The sequence below is a fragment of the Ips typographus genome, linkage group LG6, assembly GCF_016097725.1.
Source record: "Ips typographus isolate SLU linkage group LG6, UJ_Ityp_2.0, whole genome shotgun sequence".
Lineage (NCBI taxonomy): Eukaryota > Metazoa > Arthropoda > Insecta > Coleoptera > Curculionidae > Ips > Ips typographus.
The window spans coordinates 7,359,402-7,380,272 of NC_138427.1; the positions used below are offsets into that span (position 1 = coordinate 7,359,402).

Genomic DNA, 20,871 nt, shown 5'->3' on the forward strand with positions numbered 1-20,871 from the left:
ATGCACCGTTGCCTGTTAGCCGCAGAATTTGAGAGGGATTTTCGCTTAAACTCGACGAAGCCCGGCAGAATTCCAACAAGGGGGACGATGTGGAAAGCAGGAAGCGTTTTGGTGGTACTTTCACTCTGCTTTGTCTGTTCAATCTCGTTTTTGCGGCAGCTGAAAAGAAGCAGAAATTGCTTATTACAAAGTACTAATATTAAAATGACCGCTATAAAGTGTTTCATAATGGAACGCTAAATAGATCCATTCCTGCACATGCACTGTATTTTACTATTGCTTAAGATGTAATAATGTTTCTATTTACTATTTCTTATGCTTGAGGACATTTAGGTCACCTTCTGAATTTATTTGATTACAATAAGGTGTTTACGTTTCTGAGGTATGTTTTTTGTCACAAAAAAACTTGTATTAGAAGACATTTCTTTAAAAACAAGTTTTTTTTAATGTTTTTAAGCTACAGTTGAAAAAATTCTAGTATTTCACGTTAGAGTGTATCGTCAAAAAGCGTGGGACAGCAAAATGTTTACCTAAAATGGGTAAATTGAAGTGTAATATCCCATTTTGCTTTCATAATAATTATAAATTGTAGAATTTAAAATAAGTTTGAAGTTTTGAAATAAATTTTGTAAACGGTCTTTATTAGTCGCCAGCCTCTAGAGGTATAGATTGGATTATTATACAAATAGAGTTCTAAATTACTGAACATTCTAAGATTCACATATGATTGATTTGTTTTTTGGGTCATCCTGTATAATGCAAAGTTTTCACTTAAATTGGGTAGTTATAAGTGTAATCTTCCTTTTCTTCCGCAAACGATCTGATTATAATGTTGGGTTTTAAATAGGAGAGGAAAAATGACCCTTTGTTGAAGAAACTTATACAAGCAATATACTTGGTACACGGTTCTTATTATTTAGCTTATCAGAAATATCTTTTAAACGCCAAATTAAATTATGAAAATCGAGTCAATCAATTCAGCCTCTGAAAAAAGAATACAAATTTTGCTGTTCCATTCTTTTAAACAGTTTAACATGCGAATACTCGACGTTCTTGCACCAGAAATGGAATGTCTAACGATTAGAGAAAATCTGATCCAGAAAAATACTGGAAATTGGAAAACAGGTACTCTTCTGCGTCATACAAACATTTAAATAGATTATTGGCTGATGCATTGAGTTTCTGATGTTTCAGAATTATACCGAAATACAAACTGATGGTACAAAGTACTGATGCAACTTTAGTTTTCATTAGATTGTAGATGTTTTGCTGTTCTTTATTCTACTTGGTCACTATTTTCATAATTTGCATAACTTCATTGATGCTTCCACGCTTATCATAATAGGTTGAGTCTATTTTCTCTTTGCATATTACTCTGTTTGATTAACGAGATGATCGTGATCTGAACTAGTTAGTCAAAGCACTCGAATATTATCAACTGCTGCTATTTTTGGATGCAACAATCGTCCTGACGAAGAAGTTTTAACTTAAATAAAGCGCGTCGCTTTATTTTTGCCCCCAGGGAGGTTAATTTTTGCTACAAGACGACACACGTTTTACATTCGCAATTTCCGAACACGTCCCGCCAGAATTACCAAATCAAACGCGAATTGAACTGTTTATGGCCCGGCGTTGACGTATCCACGTTTAAATTAACATTTCTAAATTTAACAATTTGAACGAGTTTGTATCAATTACATGAAACTTTCAGCCTTCGATTTTTTTCTGCACCATCGTTTATTTGTGTCAAAGGGCTAAGTATACTAAGGGAACGAAAAAAGGTAGTTCTTCGGTTCAAAAAATAAAAAGTAACCAAAAGCATTACAAGGATTATGATAAAGTGACATAAAAGTAACTGAAACAACTTCAACACACACACAACCAACTATAGAGTAACTATGACACATTTTCTAATGTTTTAATCTAGAGCAAGCAGTGTCTCTTGTATTACTGTTTACAAAGCTTTTTCAACTAGAAACTCTTTGGCACTAATCTTCTAAAATCGTTTCAAAAAAAGAACAATCTGACCCATTCTTTAATTAAATTACCGAGAGAGTCGAATGCCTCAATATTGTACTCGAGAGCAAAAGGTATATAAGTGCACTGAAAGTCGGTCGAGCTTTCAGAACACTGGACATTTCTTCCTAAACTTTCTCTTACAGGAAAATTTGTTACACTACCTGATATAAGTGCATTAGGGTGAGAGTTTTCAAATATTTGCGCCCTGATTCATAACCGAGAGGTATAGAGCTTTAAAAGAGCGTTAATTGTTTGGCGGCTTTATGGAAATGGAACGAAACGATAATGCCAACTAATCCGGACCGAAAAAATACCGAGAGGTGTATTTTAAAATCCAAACGTGTTAACCGATGACAAAACAAGGTTCAAGAGACGGAATGTGCGTGCTTCCATGGGAACAATGACATATTAACCATGTTTGCCGTCTGCAAACAGGTGTTTGCCGGTTTTAACTTTTTTTTTGTTGAGCTTCCAATAAATCAGGAAAAACTCCACCAGCGTTTTCTTTTTTTTAACGGTCCAAGCTTTAACAGTTTTTTGTCATATTTTTTTAATAATGCGCAACTCTACTCAACTAGTGATCTGCATAAAACCAGTGTGGCTATACTTGGGAAAAGTCTCGATTTATTTTAGAGAATCCGTCTTCGGACTGGCAAGTACACATCCATCCAGAGGTCCCTATAAGCATATATTGAGCACTCAAAAATGATGCAAAGATCATCCCAGGAATCATCAAAATCTTGAAGATATTTTAAACTTTTATGGTAGCTTGAAACTCTTAAACAAACAACAAATTTATATTTGACCAAATCCAAAATGATACGCTAAAGAAGAGTTGTTGAATGAGAGGGAAAAAGCATTCTACATTTTTATTTTAAGTAAGAATGTTTAAGAAGTACCAACTTGAAAACTTGGTTGGTTATGCTGTGTGCACGGTGAAGAATACTGTTGTTTCTTTGGTGGTGTGCATCGATAATCAACTCAATTTTCACAATTTTTTCCAACTTTAAATCGGCTATTTCGTTTATGCTATGCAAACTGCTCGTGGAATTAATCGACACAAAAAGCAACGACAGCAAAATTGTTGGTAACTTTCAACACCCTGTCTCTATGAAATTCCTTGGGCAAATTTGAGAATTATAAAAGGTTTTGCAAGTCCATTTCTTCTAGAATTCAACCCACTGTGTTATGTAGCTGGAATAATTATTTAAGAACATTCTTTATAATTTTTAAATATTTTTTTCTATAAAAAAAGGGACCTTGTTATTGTTAAATAAATTGCTCTTAAGACATTTTAGATATACAGAGAGTGTTGTAAATCCAATAATTAGGTTTGAACTAATGTTTTAGTGTTTTCAAAGTTTTCAGTATGTTATTTGGTTTTAACAAGTCCATCAGTCTTGTATATGGCAAGTGATGAGTTCCCTGAACCATTAAAAAGTAAAACCAGTAAAATCTAGTTTTTATAATTAACAGATTAATTTGACTCTGGATTTTTAAATAAAAACTCTGTTATGTTGTTTTTTTTTTCTTTAGACTTGAAAAACCTTAAGTAAGTATTACTTCCTACAAAACTCCTACACTACATATTATTGTTAACAAAATAGAGCCACAATAAATCCACGGTAGAGAGCATGTTAGTTTGAAAGCCTTGTCTGTAAATTCACTGAAATAAAAGCTGAAAGCCAATTATTTTGTGTATGAGGGCTTATAGTGACATCCTGGTCAAGAGTATTTTAATTTAATTTTTCAAATAAATCCTGCAAGTACCGAGTGGAGTGAAGTGCTGGAAATGTAAAACTATATGTTCATTTTAGTTGTTTTTCGTATACAAAAATGAGATGAAAAAATTGACATGTTTTTATTAACACAAAAAACCGAGCATAGGACGAACATATCATATTATGGTCACCTGGTATAAAACTCCTACAACGACGCAACACCTCTTTCACATATTATTATTATCCGGCATGTGGCGCCCCGTTCGTTATAAAAGGGGGAAAAACCGCCCCGACAGGGCCAATTGTTGCTGTACGAGTCGCAAGGGCCGAATCAACCGCGAAGATGAAGTTTTCTTGGTTGATATGTGTCCTCCTTCTGGCTGTTTGCATGATTTGTGAAGTGGTAGGAGACTACAGTGAACCCTTAGGTAAGTCAACTTGGTTTTTTAATCGCATTTTTCAAATTTTGGTAATTTATGTTGGATATCTCTTAAACTGCGTGAAATATATTAATCGGGAAAAAGTTACACAATTCCAAAAGAAGTTTTTGAAGATGTTTTACCTGCTGAACTTATATGCTAAATTGTCAGTCTAGATATCTCACGGTTAGTTGTATTGAAATTATTACAAAAATAACATTTTTTATCATCGTCAGTTTAAAGACACTTAGCATCTCAAAATCTGTAGAAATAATGAGTAAGAGAAAAAATAATATTATTAATTTGCCATACAATTCTGGTATCCTTTTCACAAATAGTACCCTAATCTAAATGTAATAACATTTTATTGCGAAATGAAAAACATTTTTTCAAAAATATTGTTGTTTCGTACTTAAAAACTTGGGAATATCATTTTTTTGTTTTAGTTTGTAGTACTTTTCATATACGTGTTAATACATCAGGGTATCCCAATTATATTTAGACGAAAAATTTCTACACCCCTGTACATTATGTAAAATCTCTGCTTAAAAATCTAAAATGAGATGACTTCCAAAATACTTGAGATAATAAAACAAAATTTATTTGAGTCTACTAGAAGCCTCAACAATATTTATTTCCAAACAATTTTTTGAAACTTTATTTGCTGGTGAAAAGATAATCCCAACTTTGATCATAACTCCTTAGAACTTACGCATTGTTGACAAAACAGATGTTACCTTCCAGTACTTGGTTCCGGAGTGGTTTTCCTGTTATCCTCTCTCTCTTTTTACTCATTTGAACTTCATGGTGATGTTATTTCCGAATGTATCGAAAAAACTAGGAGAATTAAAACTTTGGCCCTAAAAACGTACTTTGCTTCCTCAAAAAATTGCCATGTCTTTTTCACATCTGGAAATCCAATTTACCAAACTGAGACACATTTTCATTAGCATCCTTATATCATATACAAGAATATGCAATGCAACATATTAGTCTTCCAAGTAACAGGGCTTTAAGACAACTCTGAAATATTTGACAATTCCCTTAAGAAAATGCGAATAGTTACCGTAATAGCAACACTTGGAAATAAGACTTTGAGACAATTGAACTTCAGATGAATAAGGCATAGTTTTCAGGGTATTTATACTGTTCTTTCGATAAATGTTACCGCAGCAAAAACTCAAATAGAAAACATTTTCTTATTTGAAAATTTAAATAAAAACGCTTCTGTTAGGGTTTGTAATTTCCAGATTTCGCCATCGTAAAAGGGACAAACAAATGTGCATTTTGAACAGGGACCCCTCTCGGTTCAACCACCTTTGTTCTACAGACAAATGTAATAATTCAATCTCATTTTATAACTGTCTCCCATTTTATATTGTCTGGTAAATTTTATTAGCAGGTTTTTAAGAGATTTCAATGTAGAGCTCGAATCAGCTAAGAAAAGGCCACAGGCGTCATCAAACGATGATGTCACGATCTCTGTACGTCTCGCTTTAAATATTGCTGCTCTCGTTACTTTCCAAGTTGTTGCAGCCAGTCAGTGGCGTGCTATTATTTTATCAGTAAAATAAAACATTTTCGTCGTTTTTAATAAAGAAAATAAAAGACAACAAGTTTTTTAAAGGAATGGAAACTCCTTCTGCTTCTTTCTTCATAAATTGTAAGACGTTACTGACGATTTCACGGCCTTGGCTGTATATGATAACACCTTTCTTTCCAACCTTTTTGAAAGACATTTTGACAAAATAACGTTTTTTATTCATAACACTATGTGAACTTCAACTGCGACCATCAACAATACAACCAAAACACCAGACTAAAACGGAACCTAACATAACCCCCTAAGTCTCCCTGTCCGCCACTACATTTTTTTAAACTTGGCAACACCGTTTAGAGTGCCTGCTAGTAAAAGCATATAAAAAGGTCCAAATGTCCCTGGCCGCTGCCGCATCTGTTTTAATTGTGTCCAAGTAAAAACCGTACTACGTTGCCAAGTGGCTTTTTGACCGCTTAACAATATATTTTCGGGAATATTTTAATAGGACGCCTCTGATTATATCTAATGCGACGGCAACTGTAGAAGGAGAAAGAAATAGTTTTAAAAACTGCGTCATTGATGATGCGGTGGCCTTTTCTCATCTGATTCGAGCTCTACAGTTCAAGACCAATTAATGTTTAGCAGCCTTTTTGGGGGTGGCGGAAAAAGTAGATTACTGAGTTCACTTTAAAACTGCCAAATAGCTTTTAATGATTTGCTGCTATGCTCCCCGAAAGTACACGAGCGTGACATTTAGGTAGCAGAAATGCGAAAAAGCCAAAAAAACTTCGGAAAGCTCCTAGCTGCAGGCAAACTAATCAAATTTTTACAATCCCAGAGGGTGATTTACTTTTATCAACATTTACATTTATTTAGTGAAAAAGGTTGTTTTTTTCGGTGTTTGTCAATTATTCGCAAAACGTTATTTAACTTCTATCTCCCTGCTTCCTCTTTTCGTAGTTTTGATGTGTTTTTTTTTTTTTTAGTACCTTCGAAGGAACTTCGCAACCGAGTTCATCGCACAACTAGAATGAATATGAGAATGGGCAAAAGATACGGGGATGAATATGACGATGAAGGTAGGTGTAAATACCGGGACAATTTAGTGGAAAAATAAACTGACCACCTTTTAAAGTCTATGAAAGTTTTGAGGAAAAAGTTTTCGTTTAATGTCCAAGAGAGGGAGCAAAAACCCTCTTTTCAAATAACATCGGTAACTAAACAACTTTCCGATGCTTTATCGCTACGAAAAGTTAATATAACTGAAAATGTTCGTTTTCTGAATACAGTGAAAGAAAGTATGTAACTTTTCCCCTATTTTAATTTAAAAGATTTCCTTACTAACCAAATCGAGTTTTCTGACAAGTTTTTGGAACTGATCAATCAATTTTTAGTTCCAAAAAGGGGTCTCCGGATGCTAATTCGTACCGGAAAACGTTCAGATCCACAACTCTCAGCAAACACTCAACACACACTCGACACTTTTTTGCCGCTTGACACCGTAGATTTTCAAGAACCAAAAGGTACATTAATTTGTTGAAACCTAATAAAGTGGTTCAAAAGTGCTTTAAATATATGATTCAACAAAAACAAAAAGTAGCAAAATCAAAGGGAGGAAGGAAGCATATTTCTAGTAATAGAAACGAAGAGAGTAGTTTTCAAATTCGAATTTAGAAGCTTTAAATAAATGATTTTTTACCATTATATTTAAACAACAAAACTTCATTCAGCCCTTTGAAACTATTGGCTAAATAGTAACACAAATTTTGGTAATAAAAGTTAGTCAAATTAATTAAATCAAAAACGACGAATGTAATAGCGTCAATGGAAAATATTAATTGATGATTGATAACTTGAAAATTTCACTGCTTAGACATAATTAATAAAAAAAAAACTAATCTCATCCATATCAGATCTGACGTTATTTGGTGCTATTACAAAGTGATTACGCGTCAAGAGTTTTGTACATAATTGGGTTTTTAGGAAAGAATACAAGAAACGCCTTACATTTTCTTTTAACTATAGGAGGTCTGATCCTAAACAAGTGACTTTTAGCCACATAATTCTTCGGTTTGTGGTTATACCATAGCATCAATTGAAGCATATTTAAAGTTCTTTTGAACCACTGCAGTTGTAACCGTTTTCCTGTAAATCACAATTTGCAATCCATACTACTAGAATACTAAATGTAAACTAACAGGGGCTATACTAAGTTTTTCGTTCACCAGGTAAACGTAATTACAATAACCTCGAGCAAGTAAGGTTTTATTCGGAGCCTCAGCGAGAGTCAGAAGACATTTTACCAGGTATAAATTTTACCAATTAAACCGTTAGGCTTTTGTTGTTAATTTATTTTTTTATCAATGTTAGATGCAATAGTAGCCCCGAAACGGAAGCTCCGCATGATCATGCGTACGGGAAAACGTAACACACAGCCCACACTAGACACACCTTCAGAACAATTTGACACATATTCTGACGACCAATCGTCAGAAGACTTTTTGCTTAGTCCAGGTACTTAGATTTTTCTTTAGCGTAACAAGTTTTTTCTCTGTAAAAGAATTGAGATTACCCATTTTCAGAATACAAACGATCATCAGCGCATTTCCTACTCAACCCTCGGGTTGGTAAAAACGACAAAACTTGGACCGTTCAAGCTTTAAGCAAGAGAGGAGACCCTAAAGCGGCGGATATGTGGTTTGGCCCTAGAATAGGACGATCATCTATTGATCAACTTGAAGAATTCCCCTGGTCCTACGTAATTTTTAATAATGGTAAGCTCATCTTAGCACACGACGTAATTACTTTTATGTCCCTCTCCCACCTCAAGTTAATGCCTATAAAAACACAGATTAACAACCTTATGTCAACTCATTTGTATCCTAATAACTCATTTACGACCTTTCTAAGTGTTTGCTTAAGTCATTTCTGATGTAACCGAGATGTAGAATTTGTATGGTAATCGATATGAATTTCCCAGGAGGTCAATCAAAAACAATTATAAAAATTAATTCCAATTTTGAGATCACAAGTGCAGATCGTAAATATGTATTTACGACGTTAATAATTGACTGCTTGTTTAACCCATGAGACTTCGTAAAATGATCCTTTAATTAACCCAAATATTTTTATAGGAAATCGACTCTCTTCAGTACTAAAGAGCAATGAAATAGAAGAACAATCAAAAGACAACGGATCAGATTAACAGCATAATTAACACTTCTAGATTAAGTTATTGGTTACAGACACAAGGTGTTAACATTAAAATGTACCTATTCTGATTCCAGATACGTATGAATTGTCAAAATTGGGCTGGAACATAGTTTACTGCGAAAATATCTTAGAAAACTGTGTAATGACAATTTCATATTGTTTTAAATAAAAGATAAACCAATTAATCTTCTGCGTTACTTTAATATGCATGTACCTACCTGTGTCAAACCTCCAGATCAATCAAAAGGTAAATTAAATGTGTCAAAAAATTGCCAGTGACAGACTATCCCCAATATTTGTACTCCTCAAAAAATCATCAGCAATGGCCGAAAGCTTGGAAAGTACATTTGCCGACGAGCTGCAAGTTTACTTCAATGATCTAAAAACACATTCAATGTCCTACAAACTTGGACTGTCTCAGCAAAGCATTGGAGATGAAATGCAGAATCCCCTGCACAAACAATTCAACTTAATTCTGTCTAAAATTGAGGAAGTTCTTGGTAAATTTACCCCTAATCTAAAATCTAAATCTTTAATAATAACAATTTTAGCAAAACACAACAAAGACTCCGAAGAGCACCAGAAAATAATATCAATGAAAGCATCCATAATATATGAAAAAGCTAAAATATTGCTGGCTGAAAACCTCTTGGTAGAAAGCAAGACTTTGCTAGAAGAAGCTTTAGAAATTATAAAAGACTACTCAGAACATCCTAAAGTGGCATTCCTTCATATGCGAATTGTTAATCATTTAACATATGTTTTGTCCAGACTTGGACAGTTACAAGAAGCTAAACAATTTTTGCTGAAAGCTATTGAAGATAATGAAAGATGTCATCCAGAAGTTTTTAGGTACATAGATATACTGCTCGATTTATGATTCAATTTAATACATTGCCAGTTGAAGTATTTATAACATTATTCAAAACTGTTATTTTGACTAACCAAAAATGAGTTTTTCTTGTAACAAATATTTTAAAAATAAAAATAATTGAAGGTTTAATAAGAGTTAGTTCAAATTTTGTAGGTACTACACAAAATTGAAAAGTTCTTTCTATTTCCTAATTATCATTTGGAAAATATGTAACAATTATTAATAATTAACAACAGTAACAGTTGTTATACCTTTCATTCAATACAAAGTAAAATTCTAATCACAAATATAAATAATATATAAATTAATGTTCTTTCAGCACTGATGATTTATTTCTCAATACAAAAAAAGATTCAAAAATCTCCTCAACCAAACTCACACGCCTGATGATAAACAATATGCAGATGCTGGCATGGATTCATGCAAGACTTGGAGACACTACTCTAAACTTAAAAATGCAGCATGATATTCTTCAGAAACAATTAGATACCTCTGATGGAGATGTACTTAGATGGGCTGAATCCTGTTTTAGATTAGGTGGTTTATTTGTTGGACAAGGAGATTGGCCAAATGCAATGTAAGTACAAACTTAAAACTTAACCAGTGTGTTTATTTTATAACTTATAAGGGTTTTAAAACTTTTAAAAGCTCAACAGGATTTGGTTTTTGGGCCACACCAAATACAGGCAAATCACTTTCTACAATGGCCATTTCAGTAACTGGGCCAATAGCAACCAACTAAAATGTGTATTGCAACTTGTTTGTAAATGTAATACTGTAAATTTACTTACCTTTATTTGGTTTAACTTTACTGGAACTTTCTGTAAATATGGCAAAGAACTAGACAATCCTGAAGGGCTAAAGAATACTATATACTCAGGGATAGACTGATACCCATTGGTTACTTCAGACAAGTCAGATTCAATGTTAGGATTTGCTATTGTGTCATACACTTCTATTCCTTCAATCTCTAGTCCTTGTTTTTCCAACTCTAAGTTCAATGTGTCTGATTTTAAATTGCCATGAGGAAACAAGAAAGGTTTACTGTACTGTGATTTATCTATAAAATGACATTTTTAAATTCTAACACAGAAGTTGCTACATAAGATTTAATACCTACTTACTGTCTGAAATCACTTTCGATAAATTTCCAGCGTTTCCAGTTTCTTTACCCAGACAATCTAGTCCCAATTTTGCCACAGCAGCCTTATGTGTGGCCTCTCCAACAACAAAATTACTTTTTGCCTTCCACTCTTTTATACAATCGGAATTTGCAATTGTCATCTGAACAGCTTGAACGCATCTTGGACTAGATAATATTAGACCGCTAAATTCGGTACTTTTTTTCAGTTTAGCCCTTAATTCATCCAGATTCTTGAATTTAAAATCTAATGTTTTGATTTGCTTAACCTCAAAATTTGCTGTTTTCAAAAGCGACTCGTATTTATCCGGTTCATCTTCTGAAAATTGCGATTTTAAGAGGAGGACAGTATTTAAATGAATCATGGCGGTGAATGCAATTAAAATATAAATTAATCATCGATTAACAAATAAACAATAAATAATTAATCAACAAAATTATTATAAAACAAAAATTTTATATTTGACAGTTGACAGTTTAATGCGTCTAAACTACCGTAACAAACGGCGTGTCTACAGTACATTAGAAATATAAATTCACGTACTTGCAAAAAAATTAATTCAACTAATATCGTAGAAACTGTAATAATCCTATTTCAGGTACCACTTATTAGCAGCTGAAAGTCTGTTAAATCCTTTAGAAGTAGTGCTGGTACCAAATCTTCAAGTATACGCAGCACAAGCCGATTTGGCTCGAACTTGGATATACTACGGATTGCAACTTTTCGAAAAAAGTAGAAAATCTTATATTGCTAAAGAACTTGAAAAGCTGGAAATAGATGAAGATTCTAGTAGCACATCACAAGGTACATAAAACTTTACTTCCTGAACATTGAGTTTCATATATTGATTGCAGAAAATGATCATCCCAAGCAGGAAGAACAGCTTTCTGATGGCTCTGTTGTGTATGTTTTCCAAGGATTGACCGTGACTTTAAACGAAAATGTCCCCACATCTGCAATAAAGCACGTGAACGAAGCCAAAAAGTTGTTTGCTTATATGCAAAAATGGATAAAACGCGCAAGGTTGTTTTACACGTTGCGTGACTATCCGCTACAATACGTCAATCTATGTTTAGATTTAAGTGAACTTTATAGGTAACATTAATGTAAATTATTGCATGTAAGTTTATTGCACTTAACAGCGATATTCACAGGTTTTTAGCGCTATACGAAGAAGACGTGGACAATCAATATGCGGTGCAAAAACGAAGATATGACGCATTAGAAACTTTGAGTAATATTTTGAAAGACGTGAGACCAAACTGCTACGTGGCAGTAAATGTGGAGTTAACCAAGGAGTTAATTGAAGTTCAGATGGAATTAATGAATCTCAACTTAAAAAAACTGTATTTACCTCCAAATGGTAAATCAACCCTTTCTTCATTCAATTCAAGTTGTTACTATACTTTATAGAACCGGGGACTGAAGCGAATGAAGACACTTTGAGAAGACAGAAGGGAGCATTTGCTTCGATCCAGTCCAAGCTGGAAAATGTAGCTTTACCGGCAAATACAGCTAATGCTTGTCCAGTCAAAGGACTTGAAACTCTTGAAAGTAATGAAAAACGAATCAATGATTTAGAACAATCATCCAAGGAGCCCTGTAAGGATAATACAGATGATGATCTTGGTGAAGCGTCAACAGAAGGAGAGGAAGAAAAAGAGTCGATATTGCTTTTTGAGGCGCAGGCGTCCAATCAATAATAATCTAATTCCAGCTTAAACACACATAATCGTGATAAATGCTATATTTTACTTGTTTCCAATATAGATAATTTTAATAATAACGATATAATAAATTTTCTTTATTTATTTAAAGAGTGGCGCCATTTAAAGCTCGGCCTAAAAAAAATTATAGCCGCCCTTTGTTATCTACAAGTTCGGAAAAGAAAAAACTCTGAAAGATTCAAATTTTGCAGCTCTATTCGCAGGCCAACAGTCAAATCGCAACACGGCAACACTGCACATGAATTGGCAACACTTTTCTAACCCCCCACTCCCCAACCGCAAGCAATGTCACTGTCAGTACTGTCAAGTCAAATGGTCAGTAGTCAATCAAAAGCCTTTGTTTTTGTTTTGTAAACTTTATTTTAATTTAAAATAACATTAAACTCACATTTTTAAAAGTTTGAACAATGCAAAATAATTTCCAACAGCAAAACTTGATCGTAAATCAAACGGTGGGTCAATTAATGACTCAAAATAACGGTATAGTCACAAATTCCCTACCACATGAGAACCAAGTTGCACATAACAACATAGTGGAGTCCCAACCAATGCAAGGTAATCATCCTGTTCTTTATACTATGCTAGGGGCTTCGCCTAATTAATAAAATAGTTTCAGGTTCAGTTCCAAACATGCAAAATGTACAGAATATACAACAGCCCTCCCTACAATCACACCACACACAAAATTCAGTGTTAATGGGCAAATCTGTACCAAACTCAAATGCTAGTGACGCGGCCCAAGTAATGTCCAAACAAAGGCTGCAAGATTTAGTTAGGGAGATTGATCAAACATTAACTCTTGAAGATGATGTAGAGGAAATCCTGTTGTCTTATGTTGATGAGTTTGTTGATAGGTGTCTGAATGGAGCTGCTCTTATAGCCAAGAATCGGAATTGTAATAGTATAGAGGTTAGTGTTGCTGTTTAATAGTGGTAAGTGAAAACTAATGCAATTTTTACTAGGTGAAAGATGTGCAGCAGTTTCTTAGTCGTAATTATAACATGTGGACTCCTGGTTTTGGCACTGATGAACTTAGACCTTATAAGAGAAGTTTAACAACAGAGGCCCACAAACAGAGAACAGCTCTGATAAGGAAAACTCTTAAGAAATATTAATTATAAATTACAATCTTTTAGGATTTTTAATAATTTAATGTTTTATAGAAGTAGGAAACTGGTTTCACTTTTACAGTTGTAAGATTTAGATTTACCATGTATATTTTATTGAACTAGGTAAATTAAACTATTTTGCTTCTTTACATTGTGGTTATTATTTCAATTGACTTTTGTCATATATGCACTGAGATTCTAAAATTAAGCACTACTGTTCAAACTCCCTTCTTTGCAATCTTGCATTCAGCAGTCTCAGTAATTCCCTGATATGATCTATTATTTGGTGCTTTTTCAGTTTTGTCTGTGAATTCTCTTCTTTAATGCTATAAACCTTCTGCCAACAATTGTGAAGATCATCCTTTAAGGAGGGAAAATAAACAAATAACTCCTCTGGTGACAATTTGTTTACTTTTTCATCCAGCTCTTCTACCTGTGTCTCTAACTGTACCAGATCTTTTGGATATTCGAGATGCGTCAATGTAGATAATCGTTCCTTGTTTGGTTCCATTTCTCTTTTGCTCAATATCACATCATTTGCATTGGTTTCTTGTGGATTCTTAGGCGCAGGAAATTCGCAAAACGTTCCCGCGTCACTGAATTCTAAATCAACAACCTCCGTAAATTCTCCGCAATTTCTCGAGGACGATATCGACCGCAAACGCTTATGTGTGGAAGAATGACTGTGTCCCATTTTTATCTACAACCAATTACACGCAATAGTGGAATTTTAAACAATCTAAGGAATGGGCGTGCACCGTTTGCACAGAGTATTCTTGCCGATCACCGAGGATTCACGCGTGCGGAGACAGATTACTGTTGATCTAGTTGAAAACAGAACGAACAACGTAAATTGGATTTATTTATTGGCTTACATCTGATATGACACGTACAAAGTCACTCCTAATGATAACAGGAACTGATGGTGTAATTAATTAGAAAATGGGCGGTTTGCGCTCGATAGATTAAATTATTGTATCTCTATGACTGTTCAAATATGGGGTTCTTAAAACTATTGTTTGTATTCCGATTATGTGTCTGTATGTATCGCCCTCCTACAACCGTAATTAGACTCGCGGCCAAAATAATTACAATAAATATTAAATAAACAGAGGTTTGTTCATAACAATGTTTAATAGGATTGTTTCTCTATCCTTTACGAATCTTTAGAAAATTTAAATTAATGTATCTTAAACACTATTTGTAACTAATATTTATTAGTGTGATATGCAAATTCATTATTTACGGTTAGTACACTTACAAAAATTCACGTAAAGATAACGTCATGTAGGTTCCAAATAGGGTCGATAAACTTGAGCGCTTGTTTGTTTGATATCGTTAATAAGAGGAGAGGTTTTATTTTAATTAAAATGGATATTATCAGTGAACATTTACTGGTAACGAGAGAATAGTTGCTCAACATCCTATACGTGAATTTAATTCCTGTTCTACTTATAAAATGTATTGGACTAGCGTTTGTGTATCTCTACAAGGACTTTATTGATGATAATTTAAATTTAAAAGAGAGGTGAGTGTTTCTTTTTTATGTAGCATCATATAAGTATTCAAAATTGAAAAAATACGATATTATTATTAGAGATAGGTCAGTGTTAATGAATGAATCATAATTATTCGTCGTACTTAATTATTGCAAATTAGCTAAATTATTTGTTGTGTCATACTAGGTAGGTCCGTCTAGATATTGTACCTATTTTATAGAGGATGAAACGTTTGCTTTTACAGGGGGTAGCATCTGGAAAGTACCTACATGATTATAAACCAGTTTATTGAAATGAGATAAAACTTTGCATTTGGTATTATTTATTAGCATAAAACCAATAAGTATTCTAACAATGAATTTCGTATGTGGCGTAGATTAATTCATTACTCTGACACGAGAGGTCGCATTATCGAGATATTTCAGCTCACATGATCAAAAAAGAAGAAAGTTATAATTGCATAAGAGCAACATAACCCTATAAACAAAGATTTTTTTTAGAATCATTCATAATCATAACACTTAAGTGAAAAAAAAACAACCAGAATCATGAATTCTTGCAAAACTGCTCTGTTAGCACATTTTTAAATTAATTTACTTACATCGACAATGCTGATTTATTGTACACAGTTATCAAAAAATAAAATATCAACAGTAGTAACACTCAGTCAGGTAAAATGGTTTTTTAAAAATACAGGGACAAATAAGTGTATAGTGAGGAATTTGAAAACCATGTCAGAGAAAACGAGTCAAAGCAAAACCTATGTGGCTGTAAACACTAGTCCTGTAGGAGGTACTAGTGGTGGACAGACAAGAGGTAATAGGATATTTCAGTTCTTCCGAAGAAAAGGTGCCAAAGAGGCAGAAAAATCTGGGGAAAAGACAGAGGTAAAGCTTGATGTTAAAGTTGAAAAACCACCACGAATAACCAAATCAGATCTGAGCAGGTTGTTTGATTTGGCAAAACCTGAGAAATGGAGATTAGCAAGTAAGTTCATGTTTTACTTTCATATCAAAATCATTAAGTTGTGTTTTTTGTATAAGATTTTTTACCCTTGTTCCTACCTACTTCTGTGAGAAAGTATAATTAGTAATTTAAGCAGAAACATTGTGTATTATAATTAGTTATTATAGTGAAAGAGTAAAATTGCAGAGTCTGAGCTGAAGTTTCCCTCTTATTGGAGAGGTTACTAATGTACTTTGTCAAAAATTATCTAAAAGTAATTAATTAGGATATCCAGCAAATCAGCTGTTTTATATTATATATCATTTTTGGAAGGGCAAACACAGGAAATGCTATCATTAGTTTCATTTTAGAGATCACTGCTAAATGATGTTTTTCCTTTATTTAGTGGATTGTGAATTTACTTAAAATGAGTGATTACTATTTGAAAATACCTGCCCAAAACCCCAAAGTAATATTAGGCACTCCAATGAAATGTTAAAAACAGCTGATTGAAACTTTTGGAAGGGCAAACAGAGCCATTAAAACACATTTTCTTATGAATACATAGAGTTTTAGCTTAAATTTAGCAACTTTCTAAAGACTTTTAGTTGATATTTCATAAAATGCCTGCCAAATACATAAGAAAGTGTTTTTTTGATGGCCCTGTTTGCCCTCACAAAAGTTTCTGTTCCCTCATTTTTTCTGAAAGTTTCAAAATTTCTAGACCATCATGTTTTTGTTTTAATTATATATAATTTGTTTAAACTAATAGATTAATTATAGCAGTTTACGACCATTTTATATTTCAGGTGCAGTGGGATTTCTAGTAGTATCTAGTTCAGTAACAATGGCTGTTCCTTTTAGTTTAGGCAAAGTTTTGGACATAATCTACACTAGTTCTAGTGATTTAGGTGATGCTAAAACGCGACTAAATAAAGTGTGTGGCATTTTGCTTTGCGTTTTTGTTTTGGGTGGAATTTGTAACTTTGGCAGGGTTTACTGTATGTCTATAGCAGGTAATACAAGTACACACAGTAAACAAGAAGTATTAAATTTTTGAGTATTTTGCTAAGGCTACAGGATGACTCAAAAGTTAAGAAGAAATGTTTTCAATGCCATTGTTAGACAAGAACAAGGCTGGTTTGATAAACGCCCCACTGGGGAACTTATTAACAGATTATCTGCTGACACTCAGGTAGTGGGACAAGCTTTGTCACAAAATATTTCAGATGGGTTACGCTCAACTGTTATGGTTTTGGCAGGTACTAGTATGATGGTACTGCTTATTACAAATCAGTAGTAGCAAAATTTATATTACATCACTTGCAGTTTTATATGTCCACTAAACTGGCTTTGGTGGGTATGGCTATTGTACCTCCAGTAGCAGGTCTTGCCGTGGTTTACGGCCGGTATGTTAGAGGAATTTCTAGAAAATTGCAAGATTCTTTAGCAGAGTCTACAAAGGTTTTATTTAAATATGTGACAGGGGACAAGTTAGTTTGGGGTTTTAGGTTGCAGAAGAACGGATATCTAACATGAGAACTGTAAAGGCGTTTGCGCAAGAACCAAGAGAAATGGAATCATACAAACATTCTATAAAAGACGTGTTGAGTTTAGGTTATTTGGAGGCAAGAGCCAGAGCTATATTTTATGGCATGGTAGGTCCCCCACAACTCTTTTAGGGAAATAATAATAACAGGACCAAACATATGTTATTTATAGACTGGATTCAGTGGACATGTTATAATAATATCAGTCTTATACTATGGAGGAGTCATGGTCACTTCTCATGAAATAACAGTGGGAAATCTGTCTTCATTTCTGTTATATGCCGCCTATATTGGTGTCTCTGTATCAGGATTGTCTAGCTTTTATTCTGAGCTTAATAAATCTATTGGAGCTGCACAAAGAATTTGGGAAATTATGGACAGAGAACCGGCTATACCAGTATCAGGTCTGTTGTTTGTTATATTGTGATTTTGTTGTAATATTGAAGACAAGTTTTAAACAACTTTTTGAAACAATCATAAAGAAGTAAAATTTTAATTCAAGTCTATTTGCCATATTTACAGACAATGAATGAAACAATCAATATTTAAACTGTCTAATTAGTATTGTAACTGTATTTACTATTACGAATTGCTTCTAAGTTATATGACTCTCTAATCTTTAATTATTGGTTAATCTGCAATATTTCAAATTATATTTCTTTTTGTAATGATATGATGCTGACTTGTTGGATTAGTAAATTTGAGTTGTTACATCATGAATAGAAATGGAACAATACACCAAGCACAGATGTGTTTTCTTTTAATCTCTCTAACTTACAATTAAATAGATAAAATAATACTCCTAATATCAATAAAGTTTACTGTTTGGTTTAATCATTCTTGTACTACTTAGTTTTCCTCAAGGTTTTAATTCTTTTATGTGCAGTGGAAAGGATCAAGTTTACAAAGAATTTAAACATGTAGTTTCTGCTATGTCTATATTCTTTACTATATATCGGGTTAACTAGTTTCAAAAATGTTGGTTTTATTTTATTTCCAGGCGGAGTAGTTCCGGTCGCGGCTCCGGAAGGACACATTGAGTACAAAGGAGTTAAATTTAGCTATCCATCACGGCAGGACATTGAAGTTTTGAAAAACTTGGAGTTGAATATCACTCCAGGAAAAATGGTTGCCGTAGTTGGTCCTAGTGGTTCAGGTTAGTTTAGTAAATCATTTCAGCGTACAGAGTGTCTAAAAGAATGGCCAAATTTCTGACAAAACACACCAGTTTGTGATTGGTCAAAAAAAATCAGCTTTCAGCTTGCTGCTTTTTTTACCAATCAAAAACTAGGAACAATGCTGTGTTTTACGCTAGGTCAAGACCGAAAGTCACTCTTATTTATTACAAAAATATTGGCAGGTAAAAGCACACTGGGAGCTTTATTGCTACGTTTATATGATCCTGAAGATGGCGCAGTGTACTTAGATGGTCACAATATTAGGGATCTTGACCCCAGTTGGGTTAGAAAACATATAGGAACAGTCAGTCAAGAACCAGTCTTGTTTTCAAGCTCAATAAAAGATAACATTCTTTACGGAGCTGACGATCCTAGTAAAGTGACTGAAGATGAACTTATCCAAGTAGCTAAGGAAGCCAATGTGTATGAATTTGTTCAGAAACTACCTGACGGGTTTGACACTGTAGTAGGGGAAAGAGGAGTAATGCTTAGTGGTGGTCAGAAACAACGTGTGGCTATCGCCAGAGCTTTGATTAAAAATCCTAGAATACTTTTACTGGATGAAGCAACAAGGTAAACTTTTTACTGACTGGAATAAAACAATTATTTAGGGAGATATTGTAGTGCCTTGGATGCTCAATCTGAAAAACTAGTACAAGAAGCTCTCGAGAGAATAATGAAAGGTAGAACTGTGTTAACCATTGCTCATAGGTTATCAACTATCCAGAATGCTGACACTATTGCTGTACTTAAGGATGGACAAATAGTGGAGCAAGGCAAATACCAAGAATTGTTACAGAAAGAAACTGGAGTGTTTAAGGAACTTATGAAACATCAAACCTTCCAAAGTTAGAGAGTTCTGTAGTAGAATTTGTTTTTGTTAAGGTGTTGGGGAGATTTATGCTGTTGATTGTCTTATTTATCTTTTGACTGACAGTTTGTAATGTACATAAAACCAGACTTTGTTGAGATGCAAAACTATTGCCAATATGTGATCTTTTACATACAATATACACAACTAAAATGTAATTTTATTTGGGTTTAAACGGTTCAACAGTCTTTTATTAGTAGCCTTACTAAAACTAAAGGACAATTCCATGTATTATCTGAATGGTTAACCAAAAATACTTACCACAGAATGAGGTATAATTACTTAACAACTTCACCTAGTATAATCAGGGTCAAGCCCATAAATCGGTCTCCTAAAGAGCAGTACATGTGGTTCTGGATTATGCAACATGTAATGAACCCAATTGGGACTTTGTTGCACCCCTATTAAAGTACCCAAATATACCTGTGATCACCCCTACTAATTAAGTTAAGTACTCACCTAAATTCCTCCACTCAGTCTCTGTCATAAGGTGTGCTCTAGGCACTAGTTTTGCCAATTCTGGAGGTAGGATTACATGGCGATACTCATAATGTTCATCACAGTATTTTTCTGAGTACTGAATATTCTCAGCTGGCATTTTCAAGTTTTTTTTTATAGTTATGCTTTTCCTTTCTAATATGCTAGTAAATAAAGTCGAGAATTCTCTTGTTTGCTGTAAAACATGCAGTTTATGGTAAGGTTTTGGTAGTCTGTTAAAATTTATTATACTTACAACAAAATAAGTGACAAATGTGATTAATTATAAATTAGGTCGTAGCAAAACACGTTATATTGGAATTTAATAAAAGCTGAAGTGAAATCAAGTTATAAACCAAAACATTTTCCAAATTTGAAATGTTTGCAATTTTTTTCGAAAGTATACGGTAAATCTAACCACACTTTTGCTTCTAAACTCGTTTCTTCTTTTCAGTATAGTGGCCGGAAATAAATGGTAATTAATTTAATATACGTTTATCCGTTTATTAACTGTCCGCAAAACTCAATTTATTCAATTTATTGTTTATTGATGAAGAATTTACGAAACAAAAAACACAAAAATCTAA

At 33.6% G+C, this 20,871-nt stretch overlaps 6 protein-coding genes across 13 annotated transcripts; 4 read left to right on the forward strand and 2 right to left on the reverse strand.

Moving 5' to 3' along the window:
- Positions 1-21: 21 nt before the first annotated feature.
- On the reverse strand, positions 22-11,405 carry LOC145730610 (uroporphyrinogen-III synthase-like). 2 transcript variants are annotated; one of them, XM_081981909.1, is made up of 3 exons: positions 10,911-11,405; positions 10,578-10,846; positions 22-159 (listed from the first exon to the last, which is right to left on the reverse strand). In XM_081981909.1, the coding sequence occupies exons 1-3, from the start codon at positions 11,290-11,292 to the stop codon at positions 139-141; spliced, it is 672 nt and encodes a 223-aa protein (XP_081838035.1). In that variant the 5' UTR covers positions 11,293-11,405; the 3' UTR covers positions 22-138. The 2 variants fall into 2 exon arrangements, with proteins under 2 accessions (XP_081838035.1, XP_081838034.1); XM_081981908.1 differs by lacking the exon at positions 22-159 and adding an exon at positions 10,376-10,524 and having other exon boundaries at positions 10,911-11,401.
- Capa (cardio acceleratory peptide capability) lies at positions 4,001-9,097 on the forward strand. 2 transcript variants are annotated; one of them, XM_081981906.1, is made up of 7 exons: positions 4,001-4,168; positions 6,686-6,778; positions 7,094-7,222; positions 7,928-8,005; positions 8,070-8,213; positions 8,282-8,473; positions 8,834-9,097. In XM_081981906.1, exons 1-7 carry the CDS (start codon positions 4,084-4,086, stop codon positions 8,902-8,904), a joined length of 792 nt encoding a protein of 263 aa, XP_081838032.1. In that variant the 5' UTR covers positions 4,001-4,083; the 3' UTR covers positions 8,905-9,097. The 2 variants fall into 2 exon arrangements, with proteins under 2 accessions (XP_081838032.1, XP_081838033.1); XM_081981907.1 differs by lacking the exon at positions 7,094-7,222 and having other exon boundaries at positions 4,011-4,168.
- Positions 9,177-12,730, forward strand: LOC145730602 (KIF-binding protein-like). The gene is made up of 7 exons (XM_081981894.1): positions 9,177-9,412; positions 9,464-9,764; positions 10,106-10,363; positions 11,527-11,732; positions 11,783-12,023; positions 12,083-12,291; positions 12,342-12,730. Exons 1-7 carry the CDS (start codon positions 9,235-9,237, stop codon positions 12,629-12,631), a joined length of 1,683 nt encoding a protein of 560 aa, XP_081838020.1. The 5' UTR covers positions 9,177-9,234; the 3' UTR covers positions 12,632-12,730.
- A 261-nt stretch (positions 12,731-12,991) lies between these two features.
- Positions 12,992-20,853, reverse strand: LOC145730615 (cyclin-dependent kinases regulatory subunit-like). 5 transcript variants are annotated; one of them, XM_081981921.1, is made up of 4 exons: positions 20,541-20,853; positions 20,267-20,480; positions 20,069-20,208; positions 12,992-13,249 (listed from the first exon to the last, which is right to left on the reverse strand). In XM_081981921.1, the coding sequence occupies exons 2-3, from the start codon at positions 20,403-20,405 to the stop codon at positions 20,099-20,101; spliced, it is 249 nt and encodes an 82-aa protein (XP_081838047.1). In that variant the 5' UTR covers positions 20,406-20,480; positions 20,541-20,853; the 3' UTR covers positions 12,992-13,249; positions 20,069-20,098. The 5 variants fall into 5 exon arrangements, with proteins under 5 accessions (XP_081838047.1, XP_081838045.1, XP_081838046.1 ...); XM_081981919.1 differs by lacking the exon at positions 12,992-13,249 and adding an exon at positions 15,571-15,740 and having other exon boundaries at positions 20,541-20,852; XM_081981920.1 differs by lacking the exon at positions 12,992-13,249 and adding an exon at positions 18,612-18,949 and having other exon boundaries at positions 20,541-20,852.
- Positions 13,063-13,913, forward strand: Taf12 (TATA-box binding protein associated factor 12). Of its 2 annotated transcripts, none has more exons than XM_081981914.1 (3): positions 13,063-13,210; positions 13,266-13,564; positions 13,618-13,913. In XM_081981914.1, exons 1-3 carry the CDS (start codon positions 13,063-13,065, stop codon positions 13,768-13,770), a joined length of 600 nt encoding a protein of 199 aa, XP_081838040.1. In that variant the 3' UTR covers positions 13,771-13,913. The 2 variants fall into 2 exon arrangements, with proteins under 2 accessions (XP_081838040.1, XP_081838041.1); XM_081981915.1 differs by having other exon boundaries at positions 13,272-13,564.
- LOC145730600 (ATP-binding cassette sub-family B member 10, mitochondrial) lies at positions 15,995-19,990 on the forward strand. The gene is made up of 9 exons (XM_081981892.1): positions 15,995-16,250; positions 17,018-17,224; positions 17,282-17,484; positions 17,538-17,672; positions 17,720-17,866; positions 17,931-18,162; positions 18,759-18,914; positions 19,119-19,509; positions 19,561-19,990. The coding sequence occupies exons 1-9, from the start codon at positions 15,995-15,997 to the stop codon at positions 19,787-19,789; spliced, it is 1,956 nt and encodes a 651-aa protein (XP_081838018.1). The 3' UTR covers positions 19,790-19,990.
- Positions 20,854-20,871: the final 18 nt, after the last annotated feature.

What these genes read in the sequence shown, in the direction of transcription:
- Capa (XM_081981906.1), top strand. Translation starts at nt 4,084, where the DNA reads ATGAAGTTTTCTTGGTTGATATGTGTCCTCCTTCTGGCTGTTTGCATG. An exon ending in AGACTTTTTGCTTAGTCCAG is followed by an intron (nt 8,214 to 8,281) that starts GTACTTAGATTT and finishes ACCCATTTTCAG; the next exon opens with AATACAAACGATCATCAGCG. An exon ending in CTACGTAATTTTTAATAATG is followed by an intron (nt 8,474 to 8,833) that starts GTAAGCTCATCT and finishes ATATTTTTATAG; the next exon opens with GAAATCGACTCTCTTCAGTA.
- LOC145730602 (XM_081981894.1), top strand. Translation starts at nt 9,235, where the DNA reads ATGGCCGAAAGCTTGGAAAGTACATTTGCCGACGAGCTGCAAGTTTAC. An exon ending in TTCTAGTAGCACATCACAAG is followed by an intron (nt 11,733 to 11,782) that starts GTACATAAAACT and finishes TATTGATTGCAG; the next exon opens with AAAATGATCATCCCAAGCAG. An exon ending in GATTTAAGTGAACTTTATAG is followed by an intron (nt 12,024 to 12,082) that starts GTAACATTAATG and finishes CGATATTCACAG; the next exon opens with GTTTTTAGCGCTATACGAAG.
- LOC145730610 (XM_081981908.1), bottom strand. Translation starts at nt 11,292, where the DNA reads ATGATTCATTTAAATACTGTCCTCCTCTTAAAATCGCAATTTTCAGAA. An exon ending in ATCGAAAGTGATTTCAGACA is followed by an intron (nt 10,847 to 10,910) that starts GTAAGTAGGTAT and finishes GTCATTTTATAG; the next exon opens with ATAAATCACAGTACAGTAAA. An exon ending in TAAAGTTAAACCAAATAAAG is followed by an intron (nt 10,525 to 10,577) that starts GTAAGTAAATTT and finishes TACACATTTTAG; the next exon opens with TTGGTTGCTATTGGCCCAGT.
- Taf12 (XM_081981914.1), top strand. Translation starts at nt 13,063, where the DNA reads ATGCAAAATAATTTCCAACAGCAAAACTTGATCGTAAATCAAACGGTG. An exon ending in GGAGTCCCAACCAATGCAAG is followed by an intron (nt 13,211 to 13,265) that starts GTAATCATCCTG and finishes TTAATAAAATAG; the next exon opens with TTTCAGGTTCAGTTCCAAAC. An exon ending in GGAATTGTAATAGTATAGAG is followed by an intron (nt 13,565 to 13,617) that starts GTTAGTGTTGCT and finishes AATTTTTACTAG; the next exon opens with GTGAAAGATGTGCAGCAGTT.
- LOC145730600 (XM_081981892.1), top strand. Translation starts at nt 15,995, where the DNA reads ATGTCAGAGAAAACGAGTCAAAGCAAAACCTATGTGGCTGTAAACACT. An exon ending in ACCGGCTATACCAGTATCAG is followed by an intron (nt 18,163 to 18,758) that starts GTCTGTTGTTTG and finishes TTTTATTTCCAG; the next exon opens with GCGGAGTAGTTCCGGTCGCG. An exon ending in TTACTGGATGAAGCAACAAG is followed by an intron (nt 19,510 to 19,560) that starts GTAAACTTTTTA and finishes GAGATATTGTAG; the next exon opens with TGCCTTGGATGCTCAATCTG.
- LOC145730615 (XM_081981921.1), bottom strand. Translation starts at nt 20,405, where the DNA reads ATGCCAGCTGAGAATATTCAGTACTCAGAAAAATACTGTGATGAACAT. An exon ending in GACTGAGTGGAGGAATTTAG is followed by an intron (nt 20,209 to 20,266) that starts GTGAGTACTTAA and finishes GTACTTTAATAG; the next exon opens with GGGTGCAACAAAGTCCCAAT.